This window comes from Vidua chalybeata, chromosome 6 (assembly GCF_026979565.1).
Source record: "Vidua chalybeata isolate OUT-0048 chromosome 6, bVidCha1 merged haplotype, whole genome shotgun sequence".
NCBI lineage: Eukaryota > Metazoa > Chordata > Aves > Passeriformes > Viduidae > Vidua > Vidua chalybeata.
This window is the reverse complement of record NC_071535.1, coordinates 40,406,344-40,429,617: the sequence shown is the minus strand read 5'-3', so window position 1 is coordinate 40,429,617 and position 23,274 is coordinate 40,406,344. Positions and strand designations below refer to the sequence as shown.

General features: G+C 43.0%; 1 protein-coding gene across 4 annotated transcripts in view; it reads left to right on the top strand.

Moving 5' to 3' along the window:
* Nucleotides 1-23,274, top strand: part of TSPAN18 (tetraspanin 18) — a 123,227-nt gene that overhangs the window by 83,513 nt on the left and 16,440 nt on the right. For all 4 annotated transcript variants that reach the window (XM_053945392.1, XM_053945391.1, XM_053945393.1 and 1 more), the window contains 3 exons: nt 13,595-13,684; nt 18,873-18,965; nt 19,699-19,893. In XM_053945392.1, coding sequence (XP_053801367.1) covers nt 18,903-18,965; nt 19,699-19,893 — 258 coding nt within the window. In that variant the 5' untranslated portion in view covers nt 13,595-13,684; nt 18,873-18,902. The remainder of the gene's footprint in view (nt 1-13,594; nt 13,685-18,872; nt 18,966-19,698; nt 19,894-23,274) is intronic.

Below are 23,274 nucleotides of genomic sequence, written 5' to 3'. Positions count from 1 at the left end.
TGGTAAAAAGCTAATGATATTTTTCTTCAGGGTTTGGAGTAAGCTTCTTGATTTAGGAGCTCTTGTACATTGTATGAAGTGGACAGATGCAAAGAAACCTTGTCCTGTGTTATGCAGGGTTGCTAATTGAACACTTAGCTGCACAGTTATAGTAGCAATATCCTCTACTACTATATGGTTTACAGTTTTTGGGAAAGAATAATTTTTTTCTGGTGTGCCTCCATTTAGAGCTTTTAACAAAAAGGATAGATACATCATCTTTAAAAAGGAGAAAAGCACCCACATTAAGAAGTTTCTATTAAATTGCTCACTAAACTTTCAGGTACAGTAGGAAAGAAACTGATGCTGTAAAGGGAACAGAGTCATGACATATCATTTTATTTCAGCTAGAAAAATGTTTGGAGCAGAAGCTGCTTCCTTGATGAGGCCGTGGTCTGCTTGTGTGGTTGGGAAAATGAAACACAGTCTAACTGGAGATATTGCAAACCCATCGAGGTTAAGCACCCTTTGCCCCAGGCGAATTCCCTTGTTTATATGAGTCACTACAGCTAGGCTGTAAAATGCAGCTCTCCAAGCAAAACTGGGGTAGTAACCACAGGTAGTAACTTAAAGCTGCCTTCATGAACTAAATCCTGCATTTTCAATCCTTAAAAGAAAAATGAATGTGTAAAGTAAATTCCTCCCTATCTTGCCTATGACTCATATAAATCTATCATACTTCTTGGAGCAGATATTTAAAATCTCCAGCCAAAACCTTGCACATCTGTGCCTTAATTAAAATCAGTTTATTTTGTAGGTTAATAGCTTATACCATACCCACCAGTGTGATCAATTTTTTTTTTATTAAATGGCTGAATAAGATTTGGCATTACAGGAATATCCCATCCTAGAATGAATTAAAAAAAAATAAATCTCTGGATCAAATAACGGTCCTGTTGAAAGGACTAATTTCAGATTCACTGAGCCAAAAGCAAAGTTTAAGTGGTGACAAAATCATTATTCTGGGTGTTTGGTATAGATTTAGCAGTATTTCATTGATTTACAGAAATTAATTCCCTGGGTTGGTACTGATAGATGGCAGTTATCTGGTCATCTCTGACTATGCTTTTTTATCAGAAGGGTATCCTGGCTTTTACTCCAGAATGCTTTGGAGTCACCTAATTCATTTGTAATCTTCCCATGATAGCAAGGAAAGCAAGAGATAAGTATTAGCTGAGATACCTGAGCAGTGTGACTCTGGGATAATGGAAAGATAGCATATATGAGATGTCATCTCACCAAAAAAAAGAATTTTAGGAGCTGGTATTTCATACAGGATATGTAAAGTGCTTAACTGGGAGCTTACTTGGCATTCGCTTTTGTTCTCTCATTCTTTTTGAATCACAGATTTGTTTGGATGCTTCTGAGCAAAATCAGATTTTCTAAATGACTCCTCCTATGCAAAAATCAGGTGACAAAAAAGATTAATATGGTAATGATATATGGCTAACAGCGTCAACACTGTGCATTGCAGAAGAGAGGGAAACTTAGGAAATAAAAGGTAAAATAAATCCTCTCAAAATTTGAAGCAGTGGAATGGATGAGGAAAAGAAACACAGAGAAGCCCCAACTTGGAGGAGAGATGGGGGGACGGTTCAGTCAGTCAGGGCAAGGTGAGCCCATGCTTGTTTCAGCAGCTGCAAAACTTAGGGGAAAGGTCGCACATCTCTGTGTGCTCACTCTTTGGGGTTCAAGGGGATGAAAGGGGAGAACTTGGTTCTGCTGATGGGGTGTGCTCAGCTCTAATGAGTTGCGGCGTTTAAACAGCAAAACTGGTGAAGGACAAACCGAGTCACAGCTATTCTGCAGCGTTTTCCACAGAGGGCCAGCATCATCACCTGCTTTCCCCTTGCCCATAGGGAGTGTGCAGGCTCAGAAAAGGAGCTTAGCCTATCAAAATGATAGATCCCTAAGCACATCTCCTGCCTCTCATATTTCTCTGTGCATCTTTGGTACTTCATCTTCCATCTCATCAGAGTCATGCTGCACTCACCTCTAGAGCACCTGGGTGCACAGCTTGGTAGGGTGGAGGTTAAGTGTGGGCTCTGAGCTGGAGGAGGCTGCTGCAAATAAAAATACTGGAAGGCTGATTTACAGTAATGTATCCTGTGTCCAGATTAATGTTCTTCATCCAAAAGATACAAGAACAAGCCTGTTTTTCCAAGCCATGCAAGTAGCTGATTCCTTACTGGGGGAAGTTTTGCACTGCAGCTTTTCTGCTATGAGTAAGAGACTATTGGAAGTGCCTGCTTCAAATTCCTGATTGACACTATGCTGACTGGAAAACTTTAGTTCCTGAGGTACTTCTGAAGGAACTACATTTTCCAAAAATGTCCCCACATCCAGTCCCCATTTCTTATTAGTGGGGCTTCCAGGATACTGATCCTTGATTCCAAATGCCCTGAAGACTCTCATATCTCTGCTGGCTCCCTGGAAGAACTGGTTTGCACCGTTGTCAATGGGGAACAGCAGGGAGGGTGGTGTGTGGGCTGTGGTGCTGAATGTGGAGTTTCAAAGTGCACTGAGTTGTCAGTGGCCCTGTAGATTGTAACCAGGCTGCTCTTCCCCTCCGATGCACAATCCCTGTGATCCAGCCCCTCCCTGTCTGGGGGCCCTGGTGGTGCTGTTGATGTGGGACCTCAGCTTGTTGTGGACAGTGTCCGCTTTACAAAGCATGCTGTGTCTTCATCAGAAGATCATTGACTTGGGATTCTCCTAGTGAGAAATTTCCTGGTGTGCCCTGTAGAGGAAACTTAAAGGGGTTGTCTATTTGAGGGCTGCAAAAAAAGCATTTTTGGAGACACCAGCTCTAAATGTATATTTCTAAAGTTTTGAGCACATTGTTGAGAGGAACGTGGAGTGCAAACCATCTGACATTTTGTGGTCCATATAAAGGACCTCACCTGGGGGTTTTGTACTTGAACAGTTTTAAAAAATACTGGCAGTCACCCAGAATACTTGTTTTTGTCTAGAAATGACAATATTTTGAATACTGTCTTCTGGGTATGTTTTTTCCTGTTTTCAGTAGAGGCAGCCTGGCACTCTCATAGGATACCGAACTAAATCTCTGAAACCCCATGGGTGACAGATAAGTGTTGCTGTTAATTATACTAAATACAGGGGGTGGAGGAGGATGAGGAGCACCAGCTTGAAATGACTTGCTAATGTCTGTGAGTTTCTGTGAGAGATGTTAGAAAAACTGGAATATAAAAGTGGTTTGAGCACTAGACAGGAGACCACAGAAGCTGCCCAGGACACTTGCTGGGTATCCTGGAGCAAAGCCACATCAGCTTTATAAAGGACACAGCTTCATAAAGGGCTTTCAGACTAATGTGGAAAGCAATCTAAGGCTTAAATGATATTAATGTTCTGATGCAAGGTGGTTTATGCATCAGACATGAGGAATGGCAACCACAAATCTTGTAATGAAATTTGTCATAAAATTTATTGTCAAATGTGTTTTCATGGCACGACTCCACAATGTTTTCAGAAAGATTCTTCTCCCCATGCTGACTGCAGGGATGGGAGAAGAAGCTGTTAAATGCTGTGTTTCTTAAGGCAACTTTTCTTGTCCTTAATGCAGAGCAACTCTGCAGCCTGACTAGGAGATTGTCCCCAAAGGGTTGTCTCTCTGTGCTCAGGATAGCTTGAATATCCTATTTTTTCCTATCTTTTCTCAGTCTTAATCTGGGCTGCTTTGGCTCTTTGCTCTGCAAACCTCATTTTGGTACTTTTAAAATATGGGGGTTTTAGCTGAAATGCAGCATTTCTTTCAAATTGCATGCTGATCAAGAAAAGAGACATAGCAAAGTGTGGATATAGTGAGCTCCAGCCACTGCAAACTGGTGTGATTTTGCATTCAGAATTCAGCCCAGTCCTGACTGATGCGAATGTTAGCCTGTGGAGTCCTGTTCCTCATAAGAGATCTGGTTTTGTTCTCCCTAAGAAGGTTGCCTAGACTTTCAAAATCAGAATTGCTGGGTTAGGTCAGACTGTGTTTGTGCTTCTTTTGGGTGGGAAGAGGAAGGTACTCATCAGTCCATCTACAAATAGTTTTTGTACTGATTTAAGGCCATGGGATCAGCTTGTGCCTTCATCATTCACTGACACATTTGTAATTGTTCCAGCCCTTCTGATTTGAATTAGAAAAGGTTTCATGTCTTTAGTTTCTAAGTCCTGACTTCCAGTGGGTAAAATAGAAGTCAAGGCTGAGTAAAGCAACCAGAGTATTTCCATAGTTACATTTGCTGCTTCAGTTTTGAGAGAGTCCTTAGGAGGTCCTGTCAGTGCATGCCAGTTTTTATGTGTATATATGACCAGGTTTTGCTCCAGGCTATACCCAGGCCTCTTGTAAGCCATGCTGGCAGTGAAGTTTCCAGTGCTGCTCTCATGTGTTAGTTAGGTTACAATAGAGCTAAAAACCTACTTCACAATCGAAGACCCAATCCTTTCCCCCCAAAGCTCACAAACCTTAAAACAAAGACTGCCTGGGGAGACTCTCTGGCACTGTATTAAATATCCTTGACAAGAAAAGGTTTCTTACAATTGTGGCCTTCCTAATAGGCACTGTGGGTAGTATCAACACAAAGATATCTGTATTACTTGGTTTGACCTGCTTTAACCTCAGCCAGTCTCCTGGAGATTTAGAAAATATCTGTTCCATATAAAGGTCAAAGTAGATGCAGTTTGTTTAGAGTTCCAGCTTTGTGAGAGGAGATGTTATGCTTTTTGTGGGTGAAAGTCACCCCACTGTGGCTGTCTGAAAGCCTCTGGATCCATGTCATCAGCACGTAAGCTGCTGATTTTGTTTGCAAAACTAAATTACTCCCCAAGTCTCTCCACTTAAGACTTTTACATATGCACTGTGCTCAGGGAATAGGGATATTTTGAGATAGAGGGTATATTGTTCATAGTGTTTCTTTTAGGGGAAAAAAGGTAAGGTTTTCTAATTTTTAATTGTTGTGAAATGCTTGATCAAATCTTAATGAAAACTAGAATCCCAATTTTGCAGGTTTTTACGTCCTTTAATTCACCCTCCCCTGCCCCCCCTTGGAGAAGTTTAAGTCTATCAGCAATATAAGTGGGATTTAGATCAACCTCTGAGCAGTTAAGTGGTAAGGAGATTTCCATAAGGTTATTTGGTTCCCCTCCCACATGTGGAAGGATGAGATCATGGAGGGAGAAGTGTTGTAGGTAGTGATGGAAGCGAGTTCTCCCATGTTGGCACCTCAGCAGCGTAAAGCTCCTGCCTCCTCAGGTGTCTCCAGCGTATGTTCCTCTTGTTGCCCAGTTTTCCTGCAGTGTGAGCCCTCCAGACTGCAGAGTGGGGTGTGCAGCCGTGTCTCAGGGGCTGTGAGCCCCACACCGTGCTGGTGGCAGGGCCACAGTGGGTGCAGCAGGACGGCTCTTTGGCGAGAGCTGCACGCGGGGCTGTCTGCGCTGCTTCAGAAACGCAGCTGAGGCGTCAGCGGAGGGAGTTTCATTAGGCACCTTTTAGTTCTTAATTTCTGCAAGAGCTGAAGCTGCTTGCCTGGGCTGAAGGGCTGCCAGGCTCCCTGTGTCTGATGCTGGGAGGGGTGGCTGTGTTGCTATGGCACTGGAGGTGTCTCCAAACCCCACCGCTCTGGCAGCTGAGCCAGCTCCCAGCAGCATGTTCTAATTGCGGCTGTGCAGCAACAAAACAAATATTCGGAGATTTCCATAAAGGCTGTAATCAAAGGATCATCCCTTGCTTTTTAATATGTGCTGAATGGGTTCATTTGTAAGCTTATTACGACTTCAGAGAGAGAAGCTATTAGGATGATCATTAGCTGCCTGTGCAAATAACAAGGAAAACCGTGGCGTGTTCCAGAATAACCCCCTTTTAAAGGTCTGCACTTTCAAATGCATTAACAATAACCAGCCATGCTGTCTTTCATGTTTCCCATGCCATGAGTAAGGACAAAAGAGAAAGGAGAAGGGAACAGTGAACTGTATGCTTTCAAAATAAGTTCAGATGGAGAGAAAAATGAGGTGTTAAAAGAGCAGCAAACTCACTAGCATGACATTGTGTGTATTGATGCAGTATCTGTTATCCATTGGGAAAGCAAAAGCAGCTGGGAGCCAGCCTTTGAGTCTTGGCTCATATCTCACTTGGTCCCTCTACTCCTGTCATCTATGCATGAATTGTGCTTGGGGTCTTTTGTGTGCCTGGAACCTGATGGCTGCTGGAGCACTTATATTATATGTCTCATGGAGAAAGAGAGAGCATTTAGAAACACGTATGCCAAGATTATGGGATTTATTAACTCTCATTTATTTTCCTGCAGAACATCTGAAGCCTTCTCATGGGCTGTGGCCATGGTTCACTCTCTTAATCTGAAGTCAAAAATATGTGTAGTAAAAGATGTTGAATGGTTGGGTGTTCATACCTTAATTGGGACAGGTGTGGTTTAGATCAGTCACATTTACCTTTAAAACCACATTAGCTGCAATTTCATGTGCTACAGTAAGTTCAAGGTGCTGATTACAGTGAAACTCATTTTAGATTTGCACATGAAATATTTATGAGATATGTATCAGTTTGGCTATAAGCAGGGTAACTTAGACTTCAGGTCTGCCTCTCCTTCCTAGGCTGTTTCTCACCTATAGCTTGTGAAATGTATATATTTCCTATAATATCCTCTTGTGTTTAGAATCTGTAACACTTTGGGATGCATTATTAGTCTTCTCATTAAAAACATTTAGCAGATGACCAGAAGCAGATAAATAATGTCACTTCTCAGATTTCCAGAAATATTATTTTCTGGATTATTTAGTATTATTCTTACAGACTCTTTTTCCTAAACTTTGCTTTTCTGTACTGACTAAGCCTGACTAAACTGACTGTTTTGTTTTTATATCTGAGTAGGCTGTTACCTTGAAAAGAGAATTTGTTAGTTTTCTGGGGTTTGGGGGGCTTCTGTCTGGTTTTGATTTTGTGGGGGGGGGGTTGTTTGGATATTGTTGTTGTGATTTTTATTTTTTTTTTTACAATAGTTAATGCATTCAAACTTCTGTTTGGGATTTCTTTTTAAAAATAATTAAAGTTATTACTTCCCCAATTAAATGATCCTGAATAGTGGGTTAGTTTTTCTATACCTCTGCCTTATGAGAAAACACTGAGAATAAATACAACAAAAAGAAGTTAACCTATTGATCTGCAAGTCCATTCTGCATTAAAACAGATGATACAAGCAGAGATTTCAAATTCCCTTGCCCATGGCCCCTTGCCTCTGCTCAGACAGTCACAACTTCTTTTTCCTGCTAAGGACATCAACATCATCATCTTTCTGATAGGACAATAAAAGCCCTGTGGCTTATAGTAATCCCTTTTGATACCATCCTTACTTTAAAATATTTTTTCTCCTCTGCCTTGTTTCCCTGAAGCCTGCAAGTATCAGGAAAATTCTTAAAATATTGAAAATCATGGTCTGATGAGGACAAGGTTGCCACAGCAACTGTCCAGTGTTCCTGAGATTTATTCCTGCATCTCTCAAAACCATCACGAATGCCAGAAACTGTTGAAGCACTTGCTGCAAACAAAGCAGGGCTATAGGAAAAGACAACAGAAAAGAGCACCGAGGAGCCAGTTGTTGTAAAGGTGAGATGTGTCAGGCTCAGGGAAAACCTGGCAGACATTTAGACTCTGTGTTACATCCCCTCACCATTTGCAATGCCGTGCAAGTGCATGGAGTGCTCCAACATGCGACAGTACATGACATGACAGTGGATAATGTCACTTGGCTTGTTGCAGCTCCATGATCCACTCAGGAGGGTGACATTTATTCCATCTGGAAGGTAAATACTTTCAGAAATAGGAGGCCCAAGTTAGCTGCCTCCCTTTGGGTTTGCTACATAACAGCTTTCTGGGACAGAAGATGCCTGAGAAAGAGTGCTACTTGTCAGCCAGAAGTGATCATCTTTTTCATGAGTTTGGGACTGGTCTCAGTATGGACTAGTGAGCAGAGAGCTATATTGGGGGTCAGGGCACATTTATTTAGCACATCCATTTCCCCTTTTAGCCCTGGTTTTCTCATCTAATACACAAAATCAATGTTCTTATATTGTCAGTGTATGTAATCTCTGGGTCATCTGTTTAGAAAGGCAGGCAACCCGTACTTTATGGTTTCATTGTACTACAGTTAATACAAGGGAAAATACACCTGTGAGCTATCTGAGGACTTTTTTTAAAGGAACAGAACTCAAAAGAATTGCAGGCTATCAGATGTTTTGGGTCTGTATGCAGGATCTTCTTTTCTGAGACAGCTGGTGCCTGTGTGTGAGAAGCTGTACGAAAGAGCCAGATGTGATTACCTATGGAACTTTCCTTGGGAAGGGGCCAAAGTGAGCAAGCAGTTCATGTTTTGAATGGTGCAGCATGCACATTTGCACCAGCTGAAACAGAGTAGTCTGTAGCCTGAAGCCATGCTGGCACTTCAAACACATAATCTAGCACTTTTTGAAACGTTACAGCATTTAGAATTGGTTCTGCTCTGGGACTTCTGAATTTCCATTCTGAATGTCTGTGCACGTGTGGGAGATTTTACCTCCATGTGATCTCATGTATTCCATGCACACATTGTGCAAAGTTGCAAATATAAAACAGAGGGTAAGAGTTGTATTAGTAGTTTTGTTGCAAAGCTGGTGTTATTTATTTGAAAATTTAGGGGGTTCAGTCCTCCTGTGTGAGACTGATGTGCTTTTACACACACAGACTTTTGGTGGCAGAAATGTGCTCTTGTTAAAAGCAATCAGGACGAGATGAGACCCAGTTGCTCTGCTTGTGTAGGAAACTTAGGGTAGTTTTGGAGGCAGCTCCGATTCATTTAAACACTGTCACAAGCCTCATATGCTTTTAGTGTTATAAAAGCCAATCAGGTTACTGTTTGCAGGTATAAGATGCCCCTTAGGGCTTTGCTCACTCAGCTGTACTGAGGAATTAAATGCTCTGAGGCAGTGCAACAGGCTCATTCACTCCAGTGTTGCAAGGCAAGGCAGTCATCGCTGGTAAATGGGCCCACGTTACAGTGACATTAGCATTTTAATGCAACTAAAGAGGAGGTAGATTGACTGTAATTTAGTATCCAGTTGCATGGCCTTGTGCAGGTCCCCTCATCACTGCTCCACAGGGGCCGATTACAGTTACACAGTGCACTTTGGGATCTAATTGGATTTACATGAAGTAATGTAGTGTGTCGTAGCAACGATTCTGCTGCACTGAAAGTGCTATGAAATTCCAGAACAAATAGTTATTTATGTAGGAGCAATAGTTACAGGATAACACATGGGGTTGACAGCTTGTGCCAAGGTCCAGTTCTAAATCAAAAAGTGTTTCACTTTTTTCTGAAGCCACTGCAATGGAATGAAATTATTCTGATCTGGCTTCCACAGAGATGTTTCTCCTCACTTTTCACTGTGAAAGCACTGACCTGACATAGAGATCCAGCAGGACATGATTTCTTCAGCGTCTCCTTTGTTTGAACGTATGGGCTGGCATGTGTTTAAGTGTCTCTCCACACTGCAAATGTGGTGAGCACAGGGGACTGGCAGCAGCTAGAAGCCCTTATGAAACACGATTGCTCTAAGGGGTTCATCTGGTGGCCCTTCCTGTTCTAGTTAACAGGCTGGATTTCTCACAAAGACAGGCCTTGCTTCTTCATCCTGCACGCTCCATTAATTTCTCGTTTCACTTGTTGCCTGTTGTGTGTTTCAACCGCACTCTGTCCCGTCCCTCTTTGCTCTGGAGCTTTCTTGCAGCATGATACCAGCAGGAGGCACATGTTTAGCTGCTTTTCCTTCATCAAAGCCGGCTCCTCAATGGGCTGCAATGTGAATGAGAAGAGAAGTCAATGCGCAGCAAGGACACTTGATGTGGTGGCTGTGGACAATGTGCCAGCCACAGCTGGCCAGTCCAAGGATGAGGCTTAGCCTCAGCTGTCATTCCTGCTCCCACTGTGTTTCCCCAGAGACTGTCATTAAAAACATCACCTTGCTGGAGTCACAATTAGGCATGGTGGATTTGCACTTTGTGCAATTCTCCCTAATTACAAAATCGTAGCTATTAACCAAAGAGAATCTGTTTGGCAGGGACTTCTTCCCCTTGAAGGCAACAGAGTCAGGTGGAACATTGCTCCTGTTTGGCACTAAATGCAGTCTTTCATCCTTTCTGACACAGTACCTGCTGGTACCTACTGAAGCATTTAAACTCTTCTTCTCTGGAGTGCTGTAATTTCTTTAAAATATTGTGACTTATGATGGATAAAAAAAAATAAAACTTCTCTCCCACGCAGACCTCTGAGGGCTTGTAGGAATGTAATTCTATGCACACACAGTAGGAGCAGGAATCCTATCATTCTGGTTATTTTCTTAATGATAGGTTTATATAGCATGGTGTCATCTCTGCTTTAAAGTTAGAACCATCTTCTCTTGGCAGCATCTATCCCAAGAAAGTGGCATCACAGGACTGGACAACCAAAGAAAATGTCTCTCAATCACACTTTCAAAACACAGGATGAAGCGTCCCCACACACCACAGAAATAGATACAAAGGTCAGCATGGGCACTAGGTTCTGACTGCCAAACAGGGGCTCTCTGCTGCGAGGCTCTGTCCCTTGTCATAGGTGTACCTTCCCTTCAGACTTGCTGCTGCCATCCCCCAGGCAGTCACAGAGCACCCTCTGAACTTTGACACTGGTGGAAAAGCTGTACTGATCAGGAGCAGCCCTTGTAACCCAGCATTGTGAAGTAGGGCAGTTCAGCCCCTGCTTGGCTCATGCCTTCAGCACATCCCAAGAGAGACAGGTGACTTGGCAAGAGATGTTTGCACCCTCCAGATTTCCAAGGGGAAGCCACCCCTGTTCTTCATCTAGAGATGTAGGTTTACAGTGACAGAGGAAGGACATTAAATGTGAGGGATTAATGCAAAACAAAAGGTCTATGAATATTCATTGTATGTTTTATATTGTAATAGTTGCAGCCACCTTGAAACTCCTTGTTCGCTTCCTGCCAACAACAAACGATAGACTTTTACTCACAGAAGTCTTAATGGCAGGCAATTTTCAAAGGCACATTTACAAATGTTTGTGGGAAACAGATGTTAAATGCACCCACTCCCAGAAATCATGATGAAATGCTGGCACTGAGAAAGCAGGGAGAGACCCAGGTGACTTATCTGGTGCCTCGCAGGGAAAGCAGCAGCTCCAGCAAAGCTGTGAGTATGCCAAAACCATTTTTGAAGGATGAGTGAGTGAGTTAGTGAGCCCTGTGTGAATACTGGCAGGGGGTGCTCTTTGAAGAGTGAAAGACTGCCCCTTCCCCACAGGCACTGTAGTATGGAGTTGGGATTGTGTCAGATATGTGGAAAAAGCAATCTAGGAGTGGGTGCCCTGAGAAAGCAAGAGTCATATGTGTGCCTTGCACATTGTTCTCTAGTCTCACCTCACCTTTGCCTAGTCAAAGGCTCTCATTAGCATTGTGTGGGCAGAAAATAAAACATACTGAGAAAACTGTGATTGTTACCTTGAGGACAGTGGCAATCTGCACCTGAGTCCCTCTGCCTGCACCCATATATCTAATACTTTTGGGTGGCCAGGGCTGTGGCTTTGCTGTCCCTCTCTGTTATTGCTTCCAGGCAGTGACAATGAGGCTGAGGGAGAGGAAATAGTTTGCTCAACTTGGTGTGACAGCTGGCTGGAAGAACAAGGGATAGCACCCAACATTTACACTTGTCGTGGTTTGACATGGAAGTGAATTTTTTCTAAGAAGTTGGGTCAAACCAATCAGTAGTCAGGTTTAGATATTGGCACCTGGAGTGACCACTGAAAGTATGGACACGCCTCTGAGAACACAGGGGGTTAAAAGCAAGAACTCCCAGGAGAACTCTCTCTTTTGGTTCCGGTCGTCAGAGAGTGCAGACTCTCCCCTGCCCAGCCATGGGCTGGGTGGGGGAGGGGAAGCCACGCGGCCTTGTCCAGGTAGGCCGAGGGGCTGAGGGTCTGGAACCCAGCCAGCTCCTGTGGACGGAAGGGTGGAGAGAAGCGGAGATGCCTTTGTTTCCCGCCGCCCCCCCCCCCCGACCCCCGCAAAGAGGGAAAGAGACAGAGAGCCTGGCGGTACCTGGAAATTTGCCGGCAGAGGAGAAGGAGAAGGGGGGGGATGGTGCCCAGCGTGGGAGGCGGAGCATCAGACCGAGATATCAGCCGTCCAAGGAGTTTGAACGTTTAACCCTTTCCAGGAAATGAAGGCTTTTTAAAAGTATTACTCCTCCTTGATTTGTAGTGGAAGAGAGATAGTCCGGGACCTGAGATGTTAGAAGAAGAAATATTTAGGTGGGAGGAGATGATGAAGTAGCTTTTGGCTGGACTTTTCTTGTTAGCCATGGACTGAACCAAAATCTCCTGCAATGGAGACTGCATTTTAGGGGGATGCAGTGGTGACCCAGGGAGACCTGTTTCAGCTTCGAACAGCACAAGAATAGCGAGAAACGAAGAGAGCTGAAGAGGGAATGGTGATACCCTCTGTCTTCGGGAAGAAGATGAGTCCTGTTTGGACCCCTCGGCCCCAGGGGAAAATGGGGGGGACTGTAGTCCCAGGATGAGAAACTGAACTGTTGTATCTTTGGGTCTGTGGCAAAGCATCCTTAAAGGAGCCCTATGAGCAGTCTGTCCATGCACAGTGGTGAGAGCACTGTGACATGGAATGGAGAGTGTCACACTGGCAGATTTTCTCCGGGCGGTTGCCATGTGTGACAGGGAAACACAGGGTGGGAGCTGTGTTTCCTGGGGGGTCTGTGGTACAAGAGAGACTTCTCTCTCTCGATAGTTTGAGTATTGATTATCTAAAGGGTGGTAATTTGATCAGGAATCCCGGGTGATGTTTCATGCTGAGTGTTTTTGGAAATTGAGAGGAGAAAGGGTGTTTTAAAGAGTCTTCATCCTAGATTTAGTTTATGTGTTTTCTGTATTAGTAGTAGTTTAATAAAGTTTTTTTCCTTTGTTATTAAGCTTAGGCCTGCTCTGCTCTGTTCCTGATAACATCTCACAGCATTTATTTAAGGAAGGTGCATTTTCATGGGGACGCTGGCATTGCGCCAGTGTCCAACCATAACAACACTGCTGCTTCTAATGGCTGGGCTTCCCAAAGATGCATTCCATCTTCCTTCCTGCCTTTTCCATTTTCCCAGTAAATGGGCTGTAAAGTCACAGCAGATTAAAGTTTGTCTAAACCTCCTATAAAATATTGAAGGTACAGGTGGTATTAATCTAGTCCTCTTCTGGTATGCAGTGCAAGTGTAATGGGACTATATATTTACATGTGGTCTGTGGGCATTTAAAACACCCCCAAAGATTGTTAAAGAGATTCTGAGGAATTAAATCTCTCAGTGGGTATTAAAAGCTCTTCATTAGTACTAATGTACACCAAATTAAGGTGGCAATTAGACTGAGCACGTTCATCAGGATGGTGTGTTTGAATAAATTTTGTATTTAAAATGATTGCATTTTCTTGACTTTAGTAATTGCATATTTTTCTCTTACAGGACAAGTTTGGATAGAAGGAGATACATGGGACACACAGACAATTAAACACTGGAAAAGACCCTGTGCTTCAAGTCCCAAGATTAGTAAAGGTGAGTGCTGTTAATGACTTTCTCTTTCTGTATGCCAGGTACTTTCTCTGTATCTCTGTTGGAGCAGCTTAAGGGTGGCTGTGGTGTGCTGGAGGCAGTAAGAAATACACACCTCATCTGCCACTGTATTGCCGGTGAGGTACTGCAGAAAGTCACCCGTCCTTATGAAACTGCCTCTAATCTCTCTTGCATCTAGAGGAGCAGACTGTGAGAAAATAATGCTCTGAGAGGATTTTCTGGAAGGCCCTCCCTGTTAGATATGTTCTCTTAGGAGATCCCACTACTTTGGTGTAAAGTTGAATACTGCTTGGAGGTAGTGAACACAGAAATCCTTTTATGGGAGGTGTACTTGGGAAGGAAGGCAAGCATGCTGAGCCAAGTCTCCATGCCTGCAAGCCAATGCCACATTGCTGGGGAGGGGACACCATGGAGCAATGCCAAGTGGTGGTGATCCTTTGCCACTGGCACAGCTTAGAGCTTCAGGGTTGTTTCCAGTGACACCTTATCTGGGACAGCCTCTAGAAATCAATACATTTACTTGAAAGAGAATCTAGTCCATATTTTCTAATACTTTTAAAGGCTACCTGGCACTGGTTCTGGAGAACTTCAAGCACATCTTCTGCTTTTACTTGGTGCATTACGTATGGCTATGAACGTAGGTGTGAGTTGGCATAATTTCCTGCTCAAGCCACAGGCTAATGTTCTGCAGGAAGTACTGCAGAACTTACTTTTTAGAGGAAGTAACAGCATCAGTTCAGTGGACAAGTTCTTCATGCATGTTGACAGCAAAGAGATATTTATGTTGAGAGAAGGTATACACAGATCATGTCATAGAAGAGCAGTGACTGAAAAAGTGATTTGATTGAGGCAAGAGAACCTGTAGACATCTTTCTCAATCTCAGTTATTCTGTGTTTTCTATCAAGTATTTGAGATGGGGAGACTGTGATAAGCAATCAGCCAATCTGTCTGAATTTCCATACTGAAACACTAATTGTTTGCAGTGGCCTGTTAGGGATGGGCAAGGAAAACGGTTCACACACTTGTTTTCAGTAAAGGGTAGGAGTGACAAAATGCAGAAGATGTGAGGATTGAGACTGGTGCTCCTGAGAGTTCTGAGAGACTGGCACATCCATGAGATGCTCTTGCTCCATTTGCCACCAGGTAACTCAGACAGACCTTGTGCAGCTGTTTTGAAAAGTCTTTTTACCAAGGAGAGTCATCAAACATTGGAAGAGGTGTCCAGAGAGACTGGGGAGTCTCAGTCCTTGGAGACATTCAAAACTAATGTGACCCTAAGCAGCATGCTCTAACTTTGAAGTTGGGTCAGATTTGGAATTGGCCCACGCTGGAGGCAGTGGATGCTTGTACTCAGTGACATCCAGAGGTTCTGTCCAACCCAAGTTTTTCAGTGATTCCTTCTTCAAAGCAAAGGTAAAGAAGCAATTTAAGTGAATCCATGGGTTTCAATCCAGTATTAAAGGCATGTGGGGGTTGAGGGAAATGTCAGTGGCAGCAAAGAGAAAATTGGAGGCCTTTTGGAGGGGTGTGGTTGGGCAGCTGCCTTTAGAAACATGAAGTTCAAGGCAGCTGCAAGGCATGCAAAGCAAATGACAAAAGGAAGGAAGTGGCTGGAGAACAAAAAAATGCATTGCCTTAAAAACTAGACTTTACTCCTAACTGATTACAGCAGCTGGGCTGTGTTTCCTGGCTACACTGCTGGGGACTTTTAGCCTCCCTATCCCTTTGCATGATAAAATTAATGGGGGATACAGGGGAGAGAGAAATGTAGAATAATGTGCCTAAGAAAAAGCTGGACATTTATAGCTGCATTTCAGACAAAAACAAATGCATCTCATATGTCTCACAGGTCTGAGATAGGACAAGCCAGGGAGAGCATCTGTCAGCCACTGTCTTCTGCAGTTCTTACTGTTAATGTTTGCTTAGCCTTAAATGTCTCCTGCAGAGAAGAACTTAATCTCTCACAGATCTGGGGCCTGGAGGAGGGGAGTAAAGGTATTTTTAAAAGGTAGATTAGGACATAGGCATTCAATTTTTATCACACTTGTGTCAGTGCGTAGTAGGAGTAACTCAGATAATTTGCTCTTTGTGTGTATGGCTTAAAAAGAAAAGTAGAATGCAAGCCCATCTCAGTGAGTCAGGACTGTCCTTTAATGTCAGTTATTTTAGCCATGAAGCCTGTCATCAGGGACTCCAGGTACCTTCAGCTAATTAGCAAAGCTAATTGGAAGCTTGCATTGAGTTCTTCTGATGTAGAAACACTGATATGGTTTGTTCTTGGCTTTACCAGCCCAGACCTCACATTGCTGCCCCCGAGTTCCATTTGCTCATCCTGAGTGGAAGAAGTTTGAAATCTGAAAGCCCCAGTGGGCGATCTGAAGCACAGCACAATGAGTAAGGTTGCTCTTAGTTATTGCTTTGCTGTGAGAAGTGTAGTGGGTTCAGGAATTACAAATCTGAGCCCGGTACCACCTCTGGGGACAATTTCTTGCCCAAGCAAAAGAAGAAGGGAGCCCTTGTTTGTCAAAGCTGAGTGTGCATGTGTTTGTGCTACTCCCAGGTTTTTGTGACTGTCTGGTTCTTCTGGACAGTGAAGTTTCCAGGATCTGATTGCTCAAAGGATTTAAAATCTCCCTTCCCTTCTTATGCCTGGAAAACATTGTAACATATTGAGTGGATGGGCAGCAGGAGAGATGCAAACAATCATAGCCTGTGTTTGTGTTTGAAAATAAAAGTACACCTATATTCAGCTCATGTAAATCGGAGCAGTCCCAAAGGAGCTTGTTCACCTTACAGAGGAAGCAGTCCCAGACATGGAAAGGAAAGTAAGGCAGGAACGGGATTTATCAACACTGCAAAGCTGTAAGACAATGTTAGGCTTGGGAGCTGCTGCTTCTTGGACAACAGGCATTGTTTTTCATGTGGGTGACTGTAGTGGGGAGTGTGTATGTATAGTGTCACAACAAGGCTAAACAGTTTTGGGTTTTGTTCTTTTCTTCTTTTTTTTTTTTTTTTTGACTAAGTCTACTATAATATGGATCACACAGGTAGGTGCTTAAGGCAGCAGGACTTTGAAATTTCTGAGATAGCTTAGAGACTTTGGCTAATTTACCAGGATTTAGCCATCCTTTGTTTCACTGCAGCAAGAATTTTTAGTGTGGTGATGGAAACATCTTGGTGACACTAATTGTGGGACTCTTGAAATCCCAGTACCCTATTGATTTGTCTGTATTTTCATATCCCTCTCTAGCGTCCAGCTCATGGGTTAGTGCAGCTGAAGGCTCACCTTTCACATGAAACTGAAGAATTCTCTGCCCAGCTCCTTAGCCTTCTGGACCTCCAGATCCATGTTCTCTGGCAGATTTGCAGGCATGGCTTTAAATATTGTCAGGGAGATGTGGGCATTTCCTGCAGGCCCACATCCGAGTTCTGCTCCCTTCCCAATCTCTTGCAGTCACCATCTTGTCTTTGAATTTCTCTGGGCAAAACAATTATGTATCGGGGTATAAGAAAACAAGCTTTGTAAAGAAAAAACATTGCTCTCATTCTCAGGTTTAGATTCAGGTTTGTGTTTCTCCAGAAGCAAGGTAGATCTTTCCAGGATTCCTCTAGAAAAGAGACGTACAGGCAGCTGTAGAGGGAAAGCAGCCCTCATGGGCTTCTGTGAAACACTATTTGTGTCTCAGCCTGTTTTTTCAAAAAGAAGGAATTGATTTGATTTTAAATCAAGTGAAAGCAGTGTACCAAACACACACTGTGTAAAAAAAATCTGGCTCTTACCTCAGGCTGCCCCGTGCTGGGAGCTCTGCCTGCCATGGATTTTCTCAGCTCTTTGGCTAAAGCAGAGCAGTTCCTATGGTCACAGAGAAAAGCACCTCGTGAGGCTCTAGAGCATTCACAGATTTTGTGGTTTAACAAAAACAATGGAGTGAAAGGCAGTTTTATTTCTGGCCTGGTGAAAATCTTGGATAATTTCAGCTTTTTCTTTTAAGAGAATTAAATGGACTTTGCTAACATAGCATATCATTAGACACATGTCTGTTAGGGAATGGCATTTGAAGTGGAGAAAGGGAATGAGATGCATTAAGAAGCATGTGGGCTTTGGGAAGGCTCCTCTGGGGAGCCAAGCAAACCTGTGCCTCTGGGTTTGCAAATGTATGGTTCCATCTGTGCACAGTGTTATGACTGCATTGTTTCAGTGGAAGTTTTACTATTTCATGTATTTATTTGTCTGTCCCTCTAGGGTACTTGGTAATAAACCGCCATATTTGGACACATAGTCACCTCATTAAAGAGCAAGCAGGAACTTTCCTCCAGTGTAGCCTCACTTGGTCAGGATTTATTGCTGCTCTTCCAACAGAAGCACTGGCCAAGCACTTTGTTGTCTAAATCAGACACTGAGTTTCAGAACTGGTTAAGATTCCTTAGCATTTTTTCCTGGCCTCCAAAGCTTTCCAACATTGATCCATGGGTCCTTCTTGCAAAAGATCTGTGAGGGTGGGACATAGAGCAGCAGGATCTCACTAGCACAGGAACATCTCACACTGCATGTCAAGCAGATGCTGTGCCCCAGGCTGAGTGACCACGTGAGGACGTCCTCCTTGGGCCTTGCCATGTCCTCGCACTGCTGTCATTCCAAGCCCAAATGTCTACAAGTTTCCCTGAAGCTGTTGTCCATGTTTGTGTGGTGTTCATTCTGTAGAGGAAGATTTTATGAAGATAGCTGTCCCAAATGCTCTTTGTGTGTCTTCTAACTGGGCACAGCTTGTTCGGGCTCCTGTTTCAATATGACCTTTTCTCAGTGTGAAATAGACAGGTACATTCAGTAATTCTTAGACTTGACAAGCTTCAAGGAATGGGTAAAAAAATTTCTTCATGTGCAGAGGGATATTTTTTCCCCACCATCTCACTCTGCAAGTAAAGCTAGACCTTTGGTCTTCTGCAACCTTCCCCTTCACTTCTGTGTTCACCTTCAGACCTTAAAGAACACAAAGGAATCAAGCAGCAATCATTATCTCTTACTAGCCTGTGCTATGTTCCCTGTTCAGGTAAGAACTCTTCTGTATAATGAACTCCACAGGGTCTTGGGGGAAATACAAATAAATTGGAGATAGGATTGTCTCATTCCAATTAAAATAAGCGTGCTAAGAAAGTGCTGTTGTTTTGCAGGAGGAATTGGACAAAAGGACCCTTAAGACCATGGAGGGAGACTGTTTGAGCTGCATGAAATACCTGATGTTTCTTTTCAATTTCTTTATATTTGTAAGTATTTGGAATTCACTTTCTGTTCTGGATCCCTGTTTCCAGCAGCCTGCTGTTGCCCAGCAGGATAGGCTATAGTGTGGTAAAGTTGCCACAATACAGAATATCCCCTCTGCTGTGCATTAGCAATCACTGAGTGGTTTGCAGCATCCAAAGATGCCCAAACATTCAGTAAGGCAGCACAGTGGTCACTGTTGTCTGAATTATTGCTGTCCTTGACAGGGGAAACAACAGGGAAAGCTGTAACTAATGGTGCACATAGTTCATCCTTGAATGGCAGAAGAAATTATTTTTTAGTCCTGGATGCCCTGCTGAGGTTTTCACTCAGAAGCAGTAATTTCCTTACCACATGTTGAGTCATTCTTAGCTGTTTTTGTTTTTGAATGGAAGGGTGGGAGTGTCCAGCTACCCTGGCCTCCGTGGCAGGTATGGTTCACGATGTGGCAGCAGATCAAGATGTCTTTCAGCAGTACGGAGGCAGTAAACAGTTGGTAGAGTGATGTGTCAAGAAAGAAAGGTGCTTTTGCTGCAAATGATTCATTTATTGAGCAAGAGATACTAAGACCAGCATGTCAGAAGTCACCTGCACAGCAGAGAATACATGCTTTGCAGAAATACAAATTCTCCAAATTAACGTCTTTGATCAAAAGATAAGCAATGAATCCAGTTTCTCTGCAGCAGTTGTTTTATGTTGACCTGTCTCACTCTCTCTCCTGTCCTTGTGCTGTGACAGCTGGGAGGAGCATGCCTGCTGGGACTCGGAATCTGGGTCATTGTGGATCCCACAGGTTTTCGAGAGATAGTGGCTGCCAACCCCCTGCTCTTCACTGGAGCATACATCATGCTGGCCATGGGAGCAATGCTCTTCCTGCTGGGCTTCCTGGGCTGCTGTGGTGCCATCCGTGAGAACAAATGCCTCCTGCTGTTTGTAAGTGCCCTTGCAATTTCTCTTGGTCTCTTGGTGCTTCCCATAGGGGTGACTGGATAGGTGATAATGGCTGGGATAAGCACAGGAATGGGTGGCTGCTGTTGTAGCTGTTTTCCTTCGGATAATAAGTAGGCTTAGGATACTTTTACACACTGCTAGAAATACAGATAATTTGCTTTTTCACCTGTACAGATTTGAGCCCAGTCTGGGAGTGTATTTTGACCCTTTTAAGCTTTCATTCTAATTGACCCCATTTGGTTGCTCGATCTTTTTCTACTTTTATAAAGTGACCAAAAACGGTCCTTTCTTGGCTACTCAAAACCTACTGTTCCACTTTTAGATTCATTCCTCAGGGGTTCACAACAAAGGAGGGAACACTGGGGCACAGCCCCTGTGCAAGGGAGCCCCCCCATGCCAGCAGAAGTGCCCAGCCCAGAACTGCATCATAACAGTCATTGCTGTCATTGGTGCTCTCAATAGCTGGTCACTTCCTGATACAGCCTGCTCTGCTCCTAAAATGAACCAGATTTGTTACTTTTGGACAAATTTTCCCCTGAATGACAGGATTAAATTGGTGTGAATGACAGGGCCCATGGTGGTCATCAATAATTACAAAGAGCTAAAATAAGTCACTTCTGCCCTTGCCCCCCCATTCCTCCCAAGTTTTGATACTGAAGGATTTCCAGCCATTATCTCCTACTGGAAAGTACTGCCAGTTATGTATTGAAAGACCAAAGACCATTAGTTTTCTTTTTAATTTTCTTTTCCCTTTCAGGTTTTTTTTTTTTATTAATGTGATCTTTTGTTTCTCCCAATGTGTCTGGTGGCACTTAGGGTTTGTTGTGCATTTTGGTTTTTTTTTTTTTTGTTTGTTTGTTTTTGTTTTGGTTTGTTTGTTTGTTTTTTTCTTTTTTAAAATCTTGATCTTATTGAATTTTGTTAGGATTGTGTCTTGCACAGCTGCTTCATGGTTCAAAAAACACTTGTCTCTAACTTTAAACAGGACAGGAAAGTCCTCTTTCTTGAATGCAAACCCATCCTTTCCTAGAGATGAGCATGGCTTTACTGAGATAAATTCTCTCTGGCCCTTGGCTCCCATATGTCTTGAGTTCATAGCCTGCCAACGAGAGCCCTTTTGGGGAAGCCGCTCTGGGTTTCATTTCTAGTGATTCACCTCAGAAGTAAATCAGAAAAACAAATGTATCACCTGTGAAGTCTGTGGAGATCTGCCCTGAGGAACCTAATAAAATGGAAAGGATGAGGCCCAATGAGCCTGAAGTTACTTCAAAGCCCATCCTTGTCAGATTAAGAAACTAAAATTGAAGTTTGATGAGAAATGTTGTTTTGAGTGAAGGGGAGAGTAATATTTTCAGTCTGCTGCATACAGACTGGTGACCTGGCTGGAGAAAGGGAGCTCTGGGCCATGTTCTCCCCTGATTTAACATCATTTACAGGTTTGAATGTTTTCCCATGTGTTTTAGTTATTATACTCCAGTACACTTAATTTTGTGGTTATTACTTTTCTTACTCCTAGAGATAGTTCTGAGCCCTTCTGCTTTATTTATTTACCTTCATTATTATTTTATTTTGAACAAAATGTGAGAAAAATATGAGCTGGAAATAATGTCCCAGACTAGGAGAAACTCTAAAAGTAATTACTGGATAAGGAATTATTGTTCCATTTTGATCAGTCAGATCTTTGAGGGCTTTTTGTATCAACGCCAACTCATCTAAACAGCCAGCCATCTCATGTTCAGCAGTGTGAAGCACTTGGACGAGGACCTGGGAGAAGAACTATGTTTCTAACTTCTTTTTTGGGGCCACACCAGCTGATGTTAAAATCAGCTGATCTTAAAACATCTGTGAAACCTGAAGTCTGATAGGAGTAAGTTTTAGACACTGAATAGGAAAAAGATTAATGACTGTATGCCAGAGAGACTGGGAACACTTGCAAAACAGAGAGTATAAGTCTTTGTGAGGGTGGTACCTGGGGAGAAGTTGCTAGATCAAATCAAGTCCACTTACAAAGTTGTTAAAGAATTGATGAGCCAGAGAGCTGCTTGAGTGAGATTTCAGTGATGCATAATGTATGCCTGAAGCTTTTAGTCCAAATGTAAACAGAAGATAGAAGGGACAAGACAGATGCATGTTCTCTAGGTTCTGGTTTCAGTGTTTGCAAGGACTTTTATTTTTCATTAAGCTGCTTGTCTTTTGGTAAAAAATAACCCTATCACCATGGAACCTAATGTTGCATTAAGCACAAGGGTGTGAAAGCGTTTCTAGATTTCCTAGCATTTGGACCTGGCTCACAAAAAAAAGATGAATGAACAGTAGCCTGCAAATCAGACACTGAATAACTTGTCCTAAAGGTCCTTTGACTGCAAAACAACACTGTAAAAATCAGAATCCAAAGTACTATTGAATGTGCAACATTGTGCCAAGAGACTGAATTCAGCTTTATTAAGAGAAGACCCCACATTAGCTTCATTTGGCTTAGTTTTAAATGCAGACATCTTGTTTTGCATTCCTGTAAAACTTCTCAGCATAAAAATGCAGGTCCAGGTCCTTTGAGTTAAAGATGGTTGACGCTTTTTGGAACAGCAGTTCTGAAACTGAAACATTGAATGAGTTATGAAAAGTAAACACAAAGCATTAATTTGTGGAAACTTCTGCTAGACCACTTCTGTGAAAATTCCTGCAATCATCACCTGGAGCTGTGGCAAGATTTTTGACTAGTATGAGAGATCCCATTTCTTCGGATGTTCACCTTGGATGTGGGGAGTATCTGTGTTCAAATGTCAAGTATCAAGCTTGAATTTGAATGTGAGGTTGCTGTGTCCCATGCATTAACCAGCTGGCTCCTTATCCGTAATCAATTTAATTTTTGGAAGGAAAACACATTAAGCAGATTTTGACTCTCCTTCAAATGCAGAATGGGAGCAAGTTCTGAAACACTGATGATCCATCTTTTTCTCATCAACCCTAATGGCTGCTTGTGAGTTTTTCCCTACTGTAACTTACAAATCTGTAATGCAGAGTGCACAGCATAAGTGTAAATCAGTTTGGGAATGATAACGAAGCTTATCACAGATAATCTGGGAATGACTGCTTCCACTTCTGCACAGACCTGTGCTGGAGCTTGGGTGAACATGTGCCTCCCAGTAATCAGTAAATGAAATGCAATTAGCAGGGTGATGGGATTAATCACTTGATCACCACCTTAGACCTTAGTGACTATGCTGAGATCCCTTGATGGATGATGATGTGAATTTGCAAAGCATCGTTCATTCTCATCACTTGTTCTTTGCCCTCCTGTGGTGAAATTAAAACAGTCTCTGAGCAGGAAAAAAAAGAAGCCACACAGAAAACTCCAGCAGTAAG